The 18,814-nt window shown below is 38.6% G+C and overlaps 2 protein-coding genes across 4 annotated transcripts in view; one reads left to right on the plus strand and one right to left on the minus strand.

Annotated features, from left to right (window-relative positions):
• LOC127516505 (uncharacterized) overlaps positions 1-18,814 on the plus strand; it is a 263,532-nt gene that overhangs the window by 62,033 nt on the left and 182,685 nt on the right. The window lies entirely within an intron of this gene.
• LOC127516506 (C-type mannose receptor 2-like) overlaps positions 4,286-18,814 on the minus strand; it is a 39,325-nt gene continuing 24,796 nt past the window's right edge. Inside the window, exons 1-5 of one of the 2 annotated variants that reach the window (XM_051901248.1) lie at positions 8,844-9,196; positions 8,634-8,672; positions 8,179-8,541; positions 5,390-5,734; positions 4,286-5,224 (exon numbers count right to left, since the gene is read on the minus strand). In XM_051901248.1, the coding sequence (XP_051757208.1) occupies positions 4,857-5,224; positions 5,390-5,734; positions 8,179-8,541; positions 8,634-8,670 (1,113 nt within the window). In that variant the 5' untranslated portion in view covers positions 8,671-8,672; positions 8,844-9,196 and the 3' untranslated portion in view covers positions 4,286-4,856. Of the gene's footprint in view, positions 5,225-5,389; positions 5,735-8,178; positions 8,542-8,633; positions 8,673-8,843; positions 9,197-18,814 lie in introns of those variants that run through there. The other variant, XM_051901249.1, reaches the window with a different exon arrangement.

An 18,814-nucleotide genomic window follows, 5' to 3' on the forward strand; every position in this document is an offset into this window, starting at 1 on the left:
TGGGAACAACAGCCAAACAATCTTAGAACATATTTTTGTTGGAACGTTCCTCATGGAAAGACTGGAAAGACAACCCTGCTCTTTCACAGGTGTGTGTGTCTCATCTGGGATCTCCATACAATTCGTCTTTCTTAATGAGGCTAAAACATATGAAGCCCAAAGCTACTGCAGAAAACACCACTATCATTTTGTTGCTGTTGAAGACGAGGCAGACTTCAGCCGTCGTGAACGGGATTGTGGGAACAAACACTTAGATAGGACTGAAGAAAGACGCCGCTCCAGACTGGCACTGGTCTCTGTCTGACCGCACTTTCTACAGGGGAGAGATGACCAGCTGGACAACTATAGAGGGACTGAAAACTGTGGCACCATGGACGATGGCAGGAGTTTTGGGATATTTCAGTTAATTTGCTATGATGGTAAGGACACGGTAAATTCACTGATAATCTGTGCCAGTATTTCTACCTCACTGTACAGGTGCTGGTCATATAATTAGAATATCATCAAAAAGTTGATTTATTTCACTAATTCCATTCAAAAAGTGAAACTTGAATATTATATTCATTCATTACACACAGACTGATATATTTCAAATGTTTATTTCTTTTAATTTTGATGATTATAACTGACAACTAAGGAAAATCCCAAATTCAGTATCTCAGAAAATTAGAATATTGTGAAAAGGTTCAATATTGAAGACACCTGGTGCCACACTCTAATCAGCTAATTAACTCAAAACACCTGCAAAGGCCTTTAAATGGTCTCTCAGTCTAGTTCTGTAGGCTACACAATCATGGGGAAGACTGCTGACTTGACAGTTGTCCAAAAGACGACCATTGACACCTTGCACAAGGAGGGCAAGACACAAAAGGTCATTGCAAAAGAGGCTGGCTGTTCACAGAGCTCTGTCTCCAAGCACATTAATAGAGAGGTGAAGGGAAGGAAAAGATGTGGTAGAAAAAAGTGTACAAGCAATAGGGATAACCGCACCCTGGAGAGGATTGTGAAACAAAACCCATTCAAAAATGTGGGGGAGATTCACAAAGAGTGGACTGCAGCTGGAGTCAGTGCTTCAAGAACCACTACGCACAGACGCATGCAAGACATGGGTTTCAGCTGTCGCATTCCTTGTGTCAAGCCACTCTTGAACAACAGACAGCGTCAGAAGCGTCTCGCCTGGGCTAAAGACAAAAAGGACTGGACTGCTGCTGAGTGGTCCAAAGTTATGTTCTCTGATGAAAGTGAATTTTGCATTTCCTTTGGAAATCAGGGTCCCAGAGTCTGGAGGAAGAGAGGAGAGGCACACAATCCATGTTGCTTGAGGTCCAGTGTAAAGTTTCCAGTCAGTGATGGTTTGGTGCCATGTCATCTGCTGGTGTTGGTCCACTGTGTTTTCTGAGGTCCAAGGTCAACGCAGCCGTATACCAGGAAGTTTTAGAGCACTTCATGCTTCCTGCTGCTGACCAACTTTATGGAGATGCAGATTTCATTTTTCAACAGGACTTGGCACCTGCACACAGTGCCAAAGCTACCAGTACCTGGTTTAAGGACCATGGTATCCCTGTTCTTAATTGGCCAGCAAAGTCGCCTGACCTTAACCCCATAGAAAATCTATGGGGTATTGTGAAGAGGAAGATGCGATATGCCAGACCCAACAATGCAGATGAGCTGAAGGCCACTATCAGAGCAACCTGGGCTCTTATAACACCTGAGCAGTGCCACAGACTGATCGACTCCATGCCACGCTGCATTGCTGCAGTAATTCAGGCAAAAGGAGCCCCAACTAAGTATTGAGTGCTGTACATGCTCATACTTTTCATGTTCATACTTTCCAGTTGGCCAAGATTTCTAAAAATCCTTTCTTTGTTTTGGTCTTAAGTAATATTCTAATTTTCTGAGATACTGAATTTGCGATTTTCCTTAGTTGTCAGTTATAATCATCAAGATTAAAAGAAATAAACATTTGAAATATATCAGCCTGTGTGTAATGAATGAATATAATATACAAGTTTCACTTTTTGAATGGAATTAGTGAAACAAATCAACTTTTTGATGATATTCTAATTATATGACCAGCACCTGTACACTCAAAAGCAAATGTAAAAAAAATATTGATTTATATTTAACATTAAATATAAAGCTGATAAAGGTCATGAAAATAATGTGACTGTCTGCAATTTTGAAACCATTGCTAATATATAGTCTGGCTTTCCAAATCCATATGCAATTTTGCAGCCTGGCCCCTAAAAATTAACTGTCACAGGAGGATATTTATACGACATAACTAAACTAACAAGCAACATGGGGGAAAAACACCATCAGTGACCATGAGACTTTAAAAAAATAAATTTCAAAATAAGACTCTTTTATAACATATGAAAGAGTTTGGATCTATGCAATACACTATTTACTTTTTATTTAGTGGTTCTGAGTCATTGTGTGAATCAAAACCTTTGAAAAAAATGACATAAATGCAAATATTGCATTTCTAAAAACTTGGTGATTGGGTTTTAAACAAGATTTTTTAAAGGTTCTTTTGAACATCCTTATTACTTATAATCCTCATTCATGTTAGTATGTTAATGTCTGATATTTTAGTCTTTTAAAATGCATTCATAAACACTGAAAGACTCTCCATTGGCAAATTATACTAATGCTTTAAAGGGTTAGTTCACCCAGAAATGAAATTTCTGTCATTAATTACTCACCCTCATGTCATTCCACACCCGAAAGACCTTCGTTCATCTTCAGAACACAAATTAAGATATTTTTGATTGAATCCGAGACTTATATGACTCGTTCATAAACAGCAATTTAATTACTACTTTCAAGGTCCAGAAAGGTGCTAAAGACATCGTTAAAACAGTCATGTGACTGCAGTGGTTCAACCTTAATGTTATGAAGAGACGAGAATACTTTTTGTGCGCCAAAAACAAAACAAAAATAACAACTTTATTCAACAATATCTTCTCTTAAATCGTAATGTCGTAATTACCGTAATTATGAGATTTCAACTTGTAAAAAGCGTTCATGTCCTCGTAGAGCTTGTAATTACATGTGAGCTGTGATTTTTTTTGGAGAGCTCCTGCTGTACCTCCTGACTGCTGCGGATTCATTTAGGCTTCGATAGTGTTGCCACAGAAAGGCAAAATTCCCAGTTCAACGACATGAACAGCTCCGAGTAAAACGGCATGTGTTGTCCTCTCGAGACTAAGGTAATTACGAGATGGCGTGAACGCAGCATAAGACTTAAAGGATTAGTTCACTTTTTAAATGAAAATTAGCTCAAGATTTACTCTCAAGCCATCCTAGGTGTATATGACTTTCTTCTTTCTGATGAACACAGTCGGAGAAATATTAATAAATATCCTGACGCATCCGAGCTTTATAATGGCGGTGAACGATACCAATGAGTATGAGCTGAAGAAAGTGCTTCCATCCACATCCATCCATCATAAACGCACTCCACACGGCTCCGGGGTTTTTTACGATCTAGCACATAATTTAAACTTTTAAGTCATAATGGTGACTTTTACCCCCGGTTTCACAGACAAGGATTAAGCTAGTCCTAGACTAAAATGCATGTTTGAACTGTTTTAACTGAAAGCAACTAGTACTAGCGAGCGGTGACTTTTTTATCCGGGTATGCTGTCATGTCAAAACTGTGCCCGGTGCAGATATGTACGTTGGATTTGTTTATTATAAGCGACGCACAAAGATTACTAGTTTCTCTTTGGCTGCTGCAACTGTGTGTTATTGCAAGTACAGCAAAAGACAATGTGATCAGATGATGTTAGCTATTTGTTGATGATAAAGATACTGTCATCATGTAGAGTCTGATTGTCTGATTTCTCCCAGTCTAATCTATGGTATTAATTTCACATTATTTCTTATAGCAACTCTTTGATTCTACAGTATTAGACCCAACAGTTTTTTAATCAGATATCAAAGATTAAAACAAACAAAAACAACAACAAAAAACACTGTGCACTAAAAATTTAAGCTGCTTTGACATTAAGACACACACAGACATCAAGAATCAGTGAATGAATCTCAATAACAGTGACATGCTTCATGCTGCAATGCATTCTGGGTGCATCATTTAATAACTCATCCATGGCTCCCAGAATGCATTGCGGCATGAAGAATGTCATCATTGTTGATTCACAAGTTGATTCTTGAAGTTTGTGTGAGTCTTATTATCAAAGGTGTTTAAATTTAATTGAATCTCATTGTGAATCATCTTGAATCGAATCATTCTGAATTTGCAAAAATCGCTCTTGAATCATGAATCAAATCTTTCTTTCCAAAGATTCACACATTTAATTTATTCCAGGAAGCTGAAATTTTGATTTTTTGTAAGTGACAACATATCCTAAATATCATCCAAACACATCAACAATCAAATATAAATTTTACATATTTGTTAGATTTAATTGACAGTTCATTGTGACATCACTTCACTTCTGCCTTTCCAATAAACCAGATTTCATTCTGCTGAGACACAAATAATATTATTCTTAACATCTGCTGCTCAAAGTTTTATTGATATAGATAATATTAGTGAAAACATACAGACACATAAACACACCAGATATACAAAGAGATTCTTAAATCAGACATATATTGTGTTACTATTTTAGACATCTAAAGAATATTAAACATTAATGTTAGAAAACTTTGATAAGATCACATTATGTCATGATCATTAACATACAGAAATAAAACAGACACTTTTAAAACACAATTAGTAGATTCACTCAGAAATTATTAAAGAACAAATCAAACAAGTAAATAAGAAAAATAATGGAGAATAAAAACAGTGAATGTAAGTAAACACACAAACACGTGTCTTTTCACTCATCATTTCTGCTGCAGATGAAGTTGAGTTTGTGAGTTTCAGGAAGGCTGATCCAGCGCTGATCTCCTCCAGACTGAACTGCTCCTTTTCTCTTCTCGAGGCGGCAGTCTTCCGGTGTCGTTCCGTTCCCTGGAGCCCAGTTCTGATAGCACACGATCTCTCCGCTCAACCAGAGCCACATGTTCATGCTGCAGTAGTTGTGTAAACCCAACCACACCAACTCAGTAGACGCCTGTTTAACCACATTCATCACACGACGCTGAATCTCTTCTGAATGAACCGAGACCAGATCCACATGATTCTGTCTGCAGTATCTCAGAGCTTCAGGCCACGTCAGATTCTCTTTGATCAGAATCAGTTTATCTGGACACAAAACAAACCACAAGCAGAAACTAGAGAGAGACTGATCAAAAACAACATGCAGAACAAACACTGTGGAGGAATTTGTCATGTCAGACATGTAGTGTGAACTTTAAGATATCTGGAGGTGATGGATGGATTGTGTGTGTTTTGTGAGGATCTGCTCACCTTCATGACACACAAAAGGATGTTGTTCGCTGCAAGGGATGTCATTCCATTGTCCCTGAGCGTTCGGATAAATCTCTACACAGATTTGATTTCCTCCAGCATTATTAGGTTCACCAGACATCCAGTATCTGAATGAGGAGTTACTCTGATCTGACCACTGCCATGAGTCTCTGAACAGACCGATCCAGACATCACCAGATATGAGACTATCATTGATGAACTTCTGAAGCTGTTGATTCTCATTCTGGTTCCTCACACTGACCAGATCAGTGTGATTCTGTCTGCAGTAACTCTGAGCGTCTCTCCAATTCTTCATCTGATGGACAAAGACGAGTCCTGTGTTCACTTTAAGAAAAACAAATGGAAACAGATTCATGAATCAGTTTGTTCATTATTCTTATGCTGCTTTATGGTTTGGATGTGAATAAGAGCAGCAGTGGAAACATCAGAAACACGTGTCATTCAAAGACTGTTTCTACAGCTGATGATATATTAAATATTCAGGAGTACACCCTGAGTACTCTAGCAACAGCTTACCAACAACCCTAGCAACTACCCAGAATACCCTTGCAACTGCATAGTGACAGCATAGCAACCACCCTGAATTCCTTAGCAACCACATAGCAACACCTTAGTAACCACTCAGTGTACCTTAGCAACTGCATAGCAACACCCTAGCAATCACCCAGACTACCCTAGCAACCACATAGCACCACCTTAGCAACCATCCCAAGTACCCTAGCAACCACATAGCAAAACCATAGCAACCACCCCAAGTACCCTAGCAACCACATAGCAAAACCATAGCAACCACCCCAAGTACCTTAGCAACCACATAGCAAAACCATAGCAACCACCCCAAGTACCTTAGCAACCGTATAGCAAAACCATAGCAACCACCCCAAATACCTTAGCAACCGCATAGAAAAACCATAGCAACCACCCCAAGTACCTTACAAACCACATAGCAAAACCATAGCAACCACCCCAAGTACCCTAGCAACCACATAGCAAAACCATAGCAACCACCCCAAGTACCCTAGCAACCACATAGTAACACCTTAGCAACAAACCCAAGTACCTTAGCAACCGCATAGCAAAACCATAGCAACCACCCCAAGTACCTTAGCAACCACATAGGAAAAACCATAGCAACCACCCAAGTGCCTTAGCAACCACATAGCAAAACCCTCACAACCACTCAGAGTACCCTAGCAACCACATAACAACACCCTAGCAACCACCCTGAGCACCCTAACCCTGTCTGTCTGTCTGTCTGTATCGATTCATCCATTCAAACTAAAACTTAAACTATTTCAAACTGAAAAGCTTCAAACTTCAAGATTTTCAAACTATTTCAAACTTTCTGGCGAGGCTTTTTCAAGCCAAATTAAAGTTTGTCTTCAAAGTTTTTATAATTATACATTTAAATTCACTCTCATTAACATATTTAAATGTATTAAATCATACTTTTTAAATATGCTAATGCAAATTACTTTAAATGTAAAAAAATATATATATTTAAATAAATGTTTATATTAATATATGCTAATGCAAATAAATTACACATTTAAATTAGTCTGTAAATGTGTGTGTGTGTGTGTGTATGTGTGTGTGTATTTTTGTGTGTGTGTGTGTGTGTATTTGTGTGTGTGTGTGTGTGTATTTGTGTGTGTGTGTGTTTGTGTGTGTGTGTGTGCGTGTGTGTGTGTGCGTGTGTGTGTGTTTGTGTGTGTTGTGTGTATTTGTGTGTGTGTGTTTATGTGTGTGTGTGTGTATTTGTGTGTGTGTGTGTGTGTGTGTGTGTATTTGTGTGTGTGTGTGTGTGTGTGTGTGTGTTGTGTGTGTGTGTGTTTGTGTGTGTGTGTGTGTGTGTGTGTGTGTGTGTGTGTGTGCTGTTAATGTTTAATGTTCAGTTATGTTTGACGTTTGAAAGAGTTTCTGTTATTGAAGTTTTGATCATTATTGTTCAGAAGAGTAGAGATTATGGTTCAGTTGTGAATAACTGCATGTACTAATACTATGAAGCTTGTTGTTTTGATCAATGATCATCTTTGCTAATGTAAGTACAGTAACAAGTTTGTTTCTACTTGTTCTGTGCAGAATACAGTCTTTTAATTGAACAACACGACTCAAAGTCAAATACAAACAGTTTATATTCACTCAAAATCAAAACTGAGAGTCAAATTAAAATAAAGAAGCACATTTCACTAAAAATATTATAATCATTGTATCATAGACTAAATAATTTAGGAGATTTTACATGATTTATTCATCTAGATTCCATTACAGAAATCAAGCTATAAAAACTACTCAAATATCATGTGTAATATTGTTATCATATGTTTTGTTTAAGTCGATCACACATAATTTTTACAGTAACACAATAATTCTATTTTGTTCATAAATATCAAGATGGAGCAAGTTCTTTTATGTCTATTATATTTTAAAATTTTATGCATTCATTAATTTATTACAATTTATTATAATTTATGTTGGTCAAAACAATGGTTTGATATTTTTTGAATTTATCATTTACAGTATAAAGTTTGCTGAACATATAATTCTCTATGATCTCTAATCTCAGATTCCCACAGTTATCAACAACAAAAGATCAACATTCGCTCAATATCGGTTTATTTTCTACACAGAAGTTGAAAGTGGACAAATATATATTTATGACCAGATTAAAAAGTATCAGAATTTAATATTGCATTAAAATGTTGTACAGTATACAGAGTATCTTTCTACAAATAATGTTTGTTGTCATTGTAGGAAACTGAACTTACTGTTGTTAGATGAACTGCAGATGAAAGTCCGGCTGTTACTGCATGACCCATCATGCCATTGTCCATTTCTCATCATAACACACTCATCTCCGCCATCAGGTTGTCCAGATCCCCAGTTCAGATAGAGCACAGGATCACCTGAAGACCACTGCCATTTATCAACACCCGTCCTCTGCAGTCCAATCCAGACATACTGAACACCATCTTTCACACTCTTCTTCAGCTCGTTCATGTCGTTCATGTTGTCAACGGTGGCCAGATCTGTGTAATTCTCTCTGCAGTATCTCTGAGCTTCAGTCCAGTTCTTCATCACGTTTATAAAGTGATACTGACGCTGAACACATTCAGATACGGAGCAGAGAGCTGTGAAAGTGAGGGTTTGATTTAATGCTTTTTATAACAGAGTCAAACCTGATGAAACTATAAACCATAAATAAAACAACAAACACACTCACCAATGAGAAGAAGAATGAAATATAGAGTTTGCTCCATTTCTGAGGAAGAAACACATTGAAAAACTCAGATAATCCCATATTCATCTTAAAATAAAACATGATCATGTAATTTAAAAAAAAAAAAAAAAAAAAAATTCATAATCATTCAGACAATATTAACATCTCAAAGTCTAGTTGTGTTTGAAGAATGAACATGTGAGTTGTTCTTACTTTAGAGGTCGTGTGTTTCTGTCCTGAGTCTGATGTTTCTGTCTGCAGCTTTAAACAGTGTGATCATTATATCTGCTCTCATCCCTCATTCATCATCACATCATTTGTTTATTACTCTGAAAACCCCTATATCATATTCACTTCCCCTATATTTGTGTATTAGTCCAACTCTTTCCCCTTATTTGCATATAGAAAGGCAGAAAAACTTTTTTTGCTCTCATATTTCTTCTGAGCGCAGAGACCCCTAGTGGTGGTGAGGAGACATTCACAACAGAGATGAGATCAAGACTCAGCCTGCATTAAAGGGATTGTTCACCCAAAAATGAAAATATTGTCATCAATTACTCACCCTCAAGTGCTTCCAAATCTGTATGAATTCATTATTTCTGTTGAACACAAAAGAAGATATTTTAAAGAATATGGGTAGCTAGACAGTTGATGGAAGGTTGTTGGACTCTCATTATCCCACTGAAATAATAACATCATCTTCTGCTGCTGCTGTTTCAGTCTTATTTCCTCTAAATACTTGATTGTGATTGGCTGGAATGCAGACATTAAAACTGTTACATTTTTTAGAATTTGTCTCTTTGTGAAAATTCTTATTTTGTTTCATTTCTGACTCCTGCTGTTTACAGTTTCTTTGAACACTTTTGCACATAAACACATCCTCATCACTCATTTTCTTATCTCCACATCACATGTAGACGTTCAGTCTGGACAATATTTACATCTCTGACGTGAAACAGGATAAACAGTGAGTGTTTTTGTTCTAGTCATATTTCATAATTCATCCAGTCTTATTCATCTGTTAGTTTTATTGCAACAACAGGATAGTTACACTATAACTGTGTCTCAGTTCAGAGGCTGCGTCCTCAAAGTCCATGAAGGTCGAAGCGAGTGTTGTTAAATGAGACACTATAACCTACAGATGATTTCCTGTTTACATCACCAGCTGTTCACGCCCACTGCTGCTGCATTAAGATCATGTGTGTGTTAAACCAGTCGAGTCAGATGAACACTTTAAGTTCTTATGTCCGTCAGGACAGCAAAAAATTACCAATAGAAGTTAAATCTAGGTTACACCCCTTCGATGTTGTCTCTGGCAAAGGATTCCTCCAAGTGGCCCAAACACTAATAAACATCGGAGCCAGTGCGGTGCAGATGATGCTGATGCTGTCATACCACATCGCCAAACTGTTTGTGACAGGGCAAAGCACCAGACTGCCGCTGATAAAGAAAAACTGTCAGAGGTCATCCAGAAAGTTGTGGAATACAGTGGGATTGCTGTTACCACAGATATGTGGACAGACGAATTTATCAAGAGGGCACATACAGTCCTTACATGTCACTACATCACCGAGAAGTGGAGTCTGGAGAGTCGCATTCTGGCAACAGTGGAATTTGACAGTCATCTAAAATATCCATAACCAAATAACCAGTTATGGAATATCAGCAGACAAAATCATGTTTGTCAGTGACCAGAACATAAAGGCTGCACTTCAGACCTACCACTGGGTCCCGTGCTCCGCACACATACTGAACACGGTGTTGAGACACACGTTCAGTGAGAGGAATGCACCAGAACAAAGAGGTGGTGGAAATGTTAGATAAGTGCAAAAGCCTGGTGACATTTCTGAAGAGAACAGGAGCTTTTTACAAGTTTAGCGCACACTGTGATTCAAGAATGTGAAGCTCGATGGAACAGTGAAGTCGACATGCTGGAATCTGTACTGAAACAGTACAGTGACATCAGACAGCTCCTGGATGACAAAGGCCAGCTGCATCGAATGGAGGGCATCATCAAGACCAGCTCGTGCACTTGATTGAATTCCTCACTCTCTTCAAATTAGCCATTAACGAGCTGGAAGGAGAAAAATACTCGACAGTTCACATGGTGCTGCTCTGGTTTTTCAAACTTAAGAGACACTGTGAGCCCAAGTTTGGAGATCCATCATACATAGTCAGACTCCGTGCTCGCGCATCCAGTCTGCTTGATGAGAAGGTGGTCCTAACTCCCACTCACAAGGTCGCCACCTTTCTCTGTCCCAAATTTAAATCACTGAAAATGTTGACTCCAGAGGACAGACAGGAGGTTAGGGATGCACCGATACCAAGCTCATGTACTTGTACTCGTAAAAATACCCCCGATACCAAAGACCGATACCTCGCGTGACATAACCATAGAATTTTCCGTGCACAGAGACACCGGCGGCAACAGCAGAAACACTGTCAGCCTCAGAGGTGTGGAAATACTTCAAAATTAATGATGACAACACACACATTGCGAACTGCATGCTTTCAATCACAATTCGTTATCGATTAGTAAAGGCGGGATAGGCGGAATCGCGCTGAAAGACACAGACCAGAAGCGCGCTCTCTCTCTTTCTTGCGCGCGATCAGTTCTCCTCGCGCCTGAATGGTCAAATGCACACATAGTTGTCAAAATGTCCATCGTGTGGAGTATCACGTAAATACAGTCGGTTATGGCTTAAGTGGACGTAAACATTTGGGTGAAAACAGGATATGTGCCAGTATCCATGGATTCGGTCTTCCGTAGCCTATATTTGTCATTAATGTTAATAAAACAACAAAATATGTTAAATAAATGTATACATGGTAACTAAACCTACCAAAAAAAAAAAAAAAGAGAGAGAGAGAGAGAACTTTAACTACTTTAGTTAATTTATTATTTATTTATTTCGCATTATACCCAAGCACTTTGACCACTGATAGGTGTGCGTTAACAGATTCCTCGTATCCCCGTTGTAGCTGAACATGACAGCAGTGGACGAGCGAAAAAGCAGAAGGTGGACTTCACAGAACGGGAAGATGAGACAAAAAGATCGCTTATTCCCACGGCTGCTGCGCCTTGCTATGAGAATATTGAGCATTCCTGCAACAAGGAGGTTCATTTAGTGCCGCGTTATAGAGACGAGGCGGAATCGCCTGAATCCTGGAACAGAAGATGCTCTTCTGTTTTTGCACAGTGCAAAGAAAAAGTCTAAGTAAGACTAGGCCATTAACAGTTTGCGTTGAGGCTGAATTGACACTCGTTTTTGTTCTTATATCTGTAGGCTTTAGAAGCAATGAGTTTTTCTATAAATGAATGTTTGTTGCAAAAAGTCGCAGTAGCTGATAATATTCCGAATTGTATTTTGAACAGATAGGACTAATAAATGAGCCTATATCGAGCCATTAGCCTAATTGGGCTGAACATATTTCATTTGTGTGTGTGTGTGTGTGTGTGTGTGTGTGTGCTTGTTCGCCTGTTCGGGAAGTCGCAGTGACAGAAACAGTGAGATGTCAGGGCTCAGGTTTGATCTGTCTCTTTCTCCTGCATGAGCCTTTGTTTTTGTTTTTGTCCGCACGTGCCGGCCACGATCAGCTGTTCGCATCTCGCGATCGGCGCGGTTGTGCACGCGTTCACAGCTGTCTGTTATTTCCTTAACTATTTTCTCCTTATTTAAATCTCATGTTTTCTCTTTGTCTTGTTTTGGTTCATCAGTTATTGGTTTTGTGTTTTTTCAGGGTTTTTTTTTTTTTTTTGCCCAGTTATTCCCTTTGATGTCTGGACTGCCTGTGCTCCTTGACCAGTGGTCTGTTCATCTGGATTTTTGGACTTTTGCTCTGGATTACTATCTATATTTGTGGATCTCTCCAAGTTTGCCTGGGCTATCATCTTTAATGATCCTCGCCTGTTTCTGAATACCGCTCGCCTGGGATTTGATCTGCTTGGACTCTGATCTCTTCTATTGAAGTTCGCTATCTAATACCATTATCGCTGAATAAAACTTTTGTTGCATTTCCAACTGCATTTGGGTCCATTTCAGCGAAACCTGACAGTGAGATTCCAGTTAAAGTTTCAAGGGAGTGAAGCTTGTGTTTATGCCATTAAGAAAATGTTGTTTTATCAAAGAACTTTTCTTTTAAATAAATGTTCATTTAAAAGCAGCATTTCTCAGTGTATTCCCAGGTGAAAAAAGTACATTTCTATAATGTACTTAAAGTGCTCTATTTTCGTGCACTAATTTTGTACTTAATATACTAAAAAGTCTTCTTTAGTAATTCTTAAGATAATCTTAAGAATATCTAAGTGTACTCAACTGTGCTATTTTGAGACACCATGAAATATGAACTAAAATGTGCTTTTAATATATTATCTCTGTATTTAAAAATGTATTTAGTTACCACTTATAGTACATTTGGGGTCGGTCGGTCGGTTTATATTCACAAAACTCTATAACCATATTTTGGATATAGCCTAATAGTGGAAATCAAACAGTGGGCAGGTAGTGAAGAGGAGAACACAAGTTCAAACAGAGAAAAAACATTTAATCATTTTAACCCCCAACCAATATAACAAGAAATTGACTTTAAATGTGTCCAAAAATATATTTACAATTAACAATAATACAAACTCCCCAAATGAAATAATGAAGAGAGCACGAGTGTTGCCAAATCAAATAACAAAATAAAAATTCTTAAGGATTTAAATCTAAACTAGAATATTCAAAAGCAACATCTTCAGCGTGTTACTCGTGTAGTACCCTTACCGCCTGATGAGGGGAGATATAAGAGTTAATAAAACACAGGACACGGAGCTGCTGCTGCTTCACCATCAGAGTCTGTGTATTGTTGTTTTTTTATTTTATTTATAACCATTTAAAACATTACATGTATTTTTTTATATGCCAATGAGTGACAGCATCACTTTAAGATAAGTAACAAGATTACTGTATACAGTTTCTCATTGACTACTATGTCAACAATTAAAGACATAATATATTCATTTATAACACACACATATATAACATTCTGCATGACAACATAAACATGTTGCTGTATTTAACACTTGAATGAACACTGAAAATGTGTTCATATGTCAACAAAAATGATTCTTTTTTTATACGTTTTAAGTACAAACACATTTATCAAACTTATTTCGTGAAAAATACATCTTTTAAAGCACAGTCAACTACAACTCGTTACTCATAACTGTTGCATTATTTATCAAAAACACATTATATTCATGGATTAACTGTATTATCACGCTATTTGTCAGACCGCATCATTAGCATGAAATGCATGACTAGCACACGCGATACACAGAGGGAACTTGAAACGAACTTTTACACTTTTGATAAATGTAAATTATTAAAGACTTTAAACAATGTCATTTACATTCCTCGTAACTCTAACATGTCAAAAACATACTCTTATTGCATTAATGTGTTTCGTACCTGATGAGGGCAGATATAAGTAAGCACTAAGGTTCGAGAGGCTGTGCTGTATCGTGAATAAGTCACGGCTGAATAATACAGTAAACTTCAATGAACAACTTCAATAGAGAACAAACAGTTTACGTTGCTAAGAGTGGTTGCTAAGGGTGTTGTGTAGTGATACACAGAACCGTTGGGTGAAGCGGTCATAGCTGTGCTTTATCGTGAATAAAACAGCTATTGACCAATCAGAGTAAAGGACAGGAACTAACCGTTTTATAAGTATTAATAAAACACAGGACAAGGAGCTGCTGCTGCTTCAACATCAGAGGCTGCATCTGAAAACCTCGGCAGTGACTTGTTGCCTCGCTGCCCTATCAGGCAATGACTTGAAAGGCAGCATTTGTGCATGAAGGCACCTCACGAAACTGATTTCAGACACACTTTTGAGGCAGTGTAACAGTTTAATGATCTACAGCAAAATAGTGCGAGCTTTGGTGAAATCTAAACAAATATTTATTTACTACAGTAGTAATTTCTCACTAGAAATGACATTGAAAGTGGAAAATGTTGGTCAAAAACATATATTTACACACAAACTGACCAGCAAACGCAACTTTTGGACGCCATCTTTATTTTTCTAGCTCAACTGTCACAGAATGGAAAGCACAGGATTGTGGGATATCAAAGGCAGCGAAGGATGCATCTTCAGAAATCGATCAGAGGAAGGTATCTCAGGAAACAGGAAGTGAACCTAACATTGGATTTGGACGTGCCTTGATGCCTTCCTACCTTGAAATATGTCCTCCGAAGGCAGCATTTTCCAGTTTTCGGACGCAGCCAGAGTCGGTGTATTGTTTGAGCAGCGCGCCCCCTCCCCACGCAGGTGAACACTTCCCAAGGGAAAAGCAATCAAATAATCAATCGAAGGCTGAGCAAGGAAAATCAATCGCTAGAAAAATGTATACACAATGTAAAATACATTTGATAAATACATTCTCTTGTCTTAGCACAATTATTTATTATCTTTTATAACCACCACACTCGCACGCCCTAACTTAACCTCTCTAACTAAACAAACAAAACTTACACACTCCTAAACTAATGAACTAATACATAAAAATGAACTGCGTGATGTATGTCACGTGACATCATATCCTGCTCTCGTCTTAAACTTACCAAACAGGTGAGCAGAGAGCACGGACACACTCCATGCTCAAATCAAATTACAAAACTAAAGGCAAGGGGTAAAAGAAAGAATGAGGCAAATAAACAGCATAGAGGGTAACAGATCAAGCATACTTTGGGGCTACAAATGTTTCAAAGAGGCACACACACGCTCTCACGCTCTCACGCTCTCACTCACTCACTCACACTCTCTCTCTCTCTCACACACACACACACACACACACACACACACACACACACACACACACACACACACACACACACACACACACACACCCACCTCGAAAACGGATGCGACATCGCCTTTTATACTTCCGGCGGGGAGGTGTCAACGGACACAGCGGACGAATCCATGATGAGTGACAGAAAGGGAAACCAATCAAGATCTAGTGGAAAACACAAACAATGAATACACAAACATAACTGATTGTAACAATTTAACACCGGGGAATTTACTGTGTTGGGTGCTGAGCCTTTTCTTCATAAAGGCAATAAATATTTAGATATATAGATCCCGTCCCCCCCCCTTTCTCCCTTCCACTTTGCTTCCTGTCTACTGACTGTCATATCATAATAAAAAGGTAAAAATGGATTCATTCATTAAGAGCTCTGCAGGAGATGCACCATGTTACAGAGGTGTTGCTCGATAGCTCAGAATAGCTAGATATGGATCTGACTTGCCTTCTGATGCTTTCTTGAACAATTGCTTCACAATATGCACTCCTTTTTCTGCATTCCCATTAGACTGAATATGATGGGGACTTAAAGTCACATGTTTGAAATCATAGTGAGCAGCAAAGTCTCTTGGATCGTAGCATGGACCGTTTTCACTCATTACTACTGGCAAAAAATGACTTCATTTGCTGTGTCACACATGCGTATTAGGGTGCTCACCTGTGACCAACTGGTTAATTGATGACACCTGAAGGGAGCCATTTTAAATCCAGGACACCAGCTCATTCACTCTCTCTGGTCTTGAGGTCAGCACTGCAGTAACAGTGTTGCCATCTCTACAGTTCCCTTTTTCTTTTATAATTCAATAAACTTTTGATTGGCAGACTTTGGTCTTTGTGTCCTTTATGTTGCTTCCCTAGAGCCAGGGTTGTAACAGTGCCATCATAATTTCTTTGCTTGCTTTCATCACTTTTGCTCTTATTCACTAAGCTGAACTGCCAATCAGAGTTCTCTCTCTCACCAATGGCCGGATGAAAAAAACAAAACAACCAGATGCCGGCCGACGCAAATCAATGGTGTGGAACACACCAAAAAAAAATCAGGCGACGCTCAAAAACGGCCCGATGTTGCCCGATGTCCGTCCGTCGGCTTGGTGTGGACCTGGCTTTAGACAGCAGGAATATTTCTGGAAAACTAGAAAAGTAATACTCTACCAGCAAGAATTCTTTTTCACGAAAATTAATCAGTACTCACTTTCTGCCAAGGATAGTCATGTAATTCTTTTGTGATCATAGGTTCTCTTGCTTGTTTTCATGTTTCAGACAAACTTCACAAGCACTGTAACAAATGAAGAAAGACAAGATAGGTCTGGACGTAGTGCGGGGGTTTATACAACAGAAAGACACTCAGATAAGACACAAAGTACTTCATCATGGTAAACTCAGAAATATTCTCAGATTGCCAAGCCGGGCAAATATAGTTCTTGCACTGACACCAGGACTTCAAATGAGTATAACAAGGAAGTATACCAGAGTATAAAAATATAAAAGTCTCTGTATAGCGTGCTAAAATCAGAAACAGTAACAAATACAGGTGCTAGAATGTCCTTCAGAAACTGTTCAGCAATAACATCCAGAACTCAAACAGACAGCTCATCACACAGGCACGGAAGTCCTTCATCAAAGGCATGAAACAGGTAATTAACAGTCCCAGAAACAAAGGAATCCACATAGAAGATAACACAGGTAAGATCATCCATAGAATAGTCCAAAAGCTGAGTATATCCACAGTGAGAATGGTCAAGGTACCAAATGTCAGACCAGGCCAAGACTGGTGAGCAGGTCCTTATATTGCTTGAGCAGGGTGATTAAGGTGATCGCATTCAGGTGAGTCCATTCAGCACTCCGGCGAGTGAGAGTGGGAGAATGAGTGCAGCAACGAGGGAGAAACCAGTGCAACTTTTCACAATTTTCTCAATGTCAGAATTTGTTCCAGGCCAATAGACTGAATCCCTGGATCTCCTTTTACACTTCTCCATTTCAAGATGTTCTTCATGTATCCTGGAAAGCTTCTCTTCTCTCAGCACTTGTGGAACAACTATTCTGTCTTGTCTCAGAAGAATACCATCTCCCACACTGAGCTCAGCTCTAACATTGTTGACTTGTCTGCAGGAACTTTTGACCCAGTCATTGTTCAGATTTTCAATTATAGCTTGGAGAACTGGATCTTCTGCTGTCTCCTCAGCTATTTGCTTGAGCTTCTGATCAGACACTAGAAGAGATTGAACAAGATTCACATGCATGTTCACATCATCTTCTGTAGAACTCACATCTGAGGATTTGCATGTTAATGGTGCACGAGAATGTCAGCCAGTTGCTATTGATGTTCCCTGTAAGTTTCAAGGATTCCGGTAGTTTAACAGCATCCATCTCTGTTTTATCACAGGACTGTGTACTCCTGGTGCCATGTGGTGTTCGTTAAATAAACATACGAAAACAAATGTACAAACTCACGTGTAGCCATCCAGTTGGTGAAGCTTGCTCGCTCTCTATGGCTATCGCGGGTATCACATCAGAGGTAGAACGTCACGTGTCGAGACTCGAGACTTACGATATGGCATGAACACAGCATAAGACTTAAAATGCCATAATTATGATATAATTTAAATGATGACATACAAAGTCATTATTATGTAGTATTAATTTCGTTAATGATATCTGTGATGAAAAATGTTCGTTGGGGACCTTTATTTTCCTATGACTACGATGAGATGACACCAACGTCATTAACCGTTAACTGTGACTATATCAACATGCAGTATTGTTGTTTTGTCTCTTTGTTTTTTGTCGAAAAAAAGTTGGAGACAAAATATTACCTGTTTTTAATAAGCCTCTATGAGAGTTCATGTTTGCGTTTGCCAGATGTGAAAAGTTTAAATCCTCCAATGAGAGCTTTTCTCATAAAAGGATACATTTTCTTCCTGGTGTTTTACTTAGGGCCTAATCTTTGCAATCTGGCAATCAAGAGCACGCGTTCTCTCTACACTGCAGAGGAAGCCCCGATGATCTGAAAACATGACAAACATGTAAGCTAGAGGTAACGATCTCCATTGAGATATTCTGCTCAAATAAAAGTGTAATAGAGCAGATTTAGTCTCAGCAAACATCGATCAAACCTTCAGTGATGAACTGTAATAAATCCAAACATGGATCTCTTGACTATATTGTTTGAGACTGTGGTTCTGGAATAAATACACTTACGCAAGCTCTGCGTGACAATACAAAGTCTTTTTTTGCCTATAATAAATCAGGAAACTAGATGAAGCAAAATAAACCATGCGTATGAGTCGACACTCTCTCGATTTGTGCTTATAGGTAAAGTGCAAGAATT

The sequence above is a fragment of the Ctenopharyngodon idella genome, chromosome 7, assembly GCF_019924925.1.
Source record: "Ctenopharyngodon idella isolate HZGC_01 chromosome 7, HZGC01, whole genome shotgun sequence".
Lineage (NCBI taxonomy): Eukaryota > Metazoa > Chordata > Actinopteri > Cypriniformes > Xenocyprididae > Ctenopharyngodon > Ctenopharyngodon idella.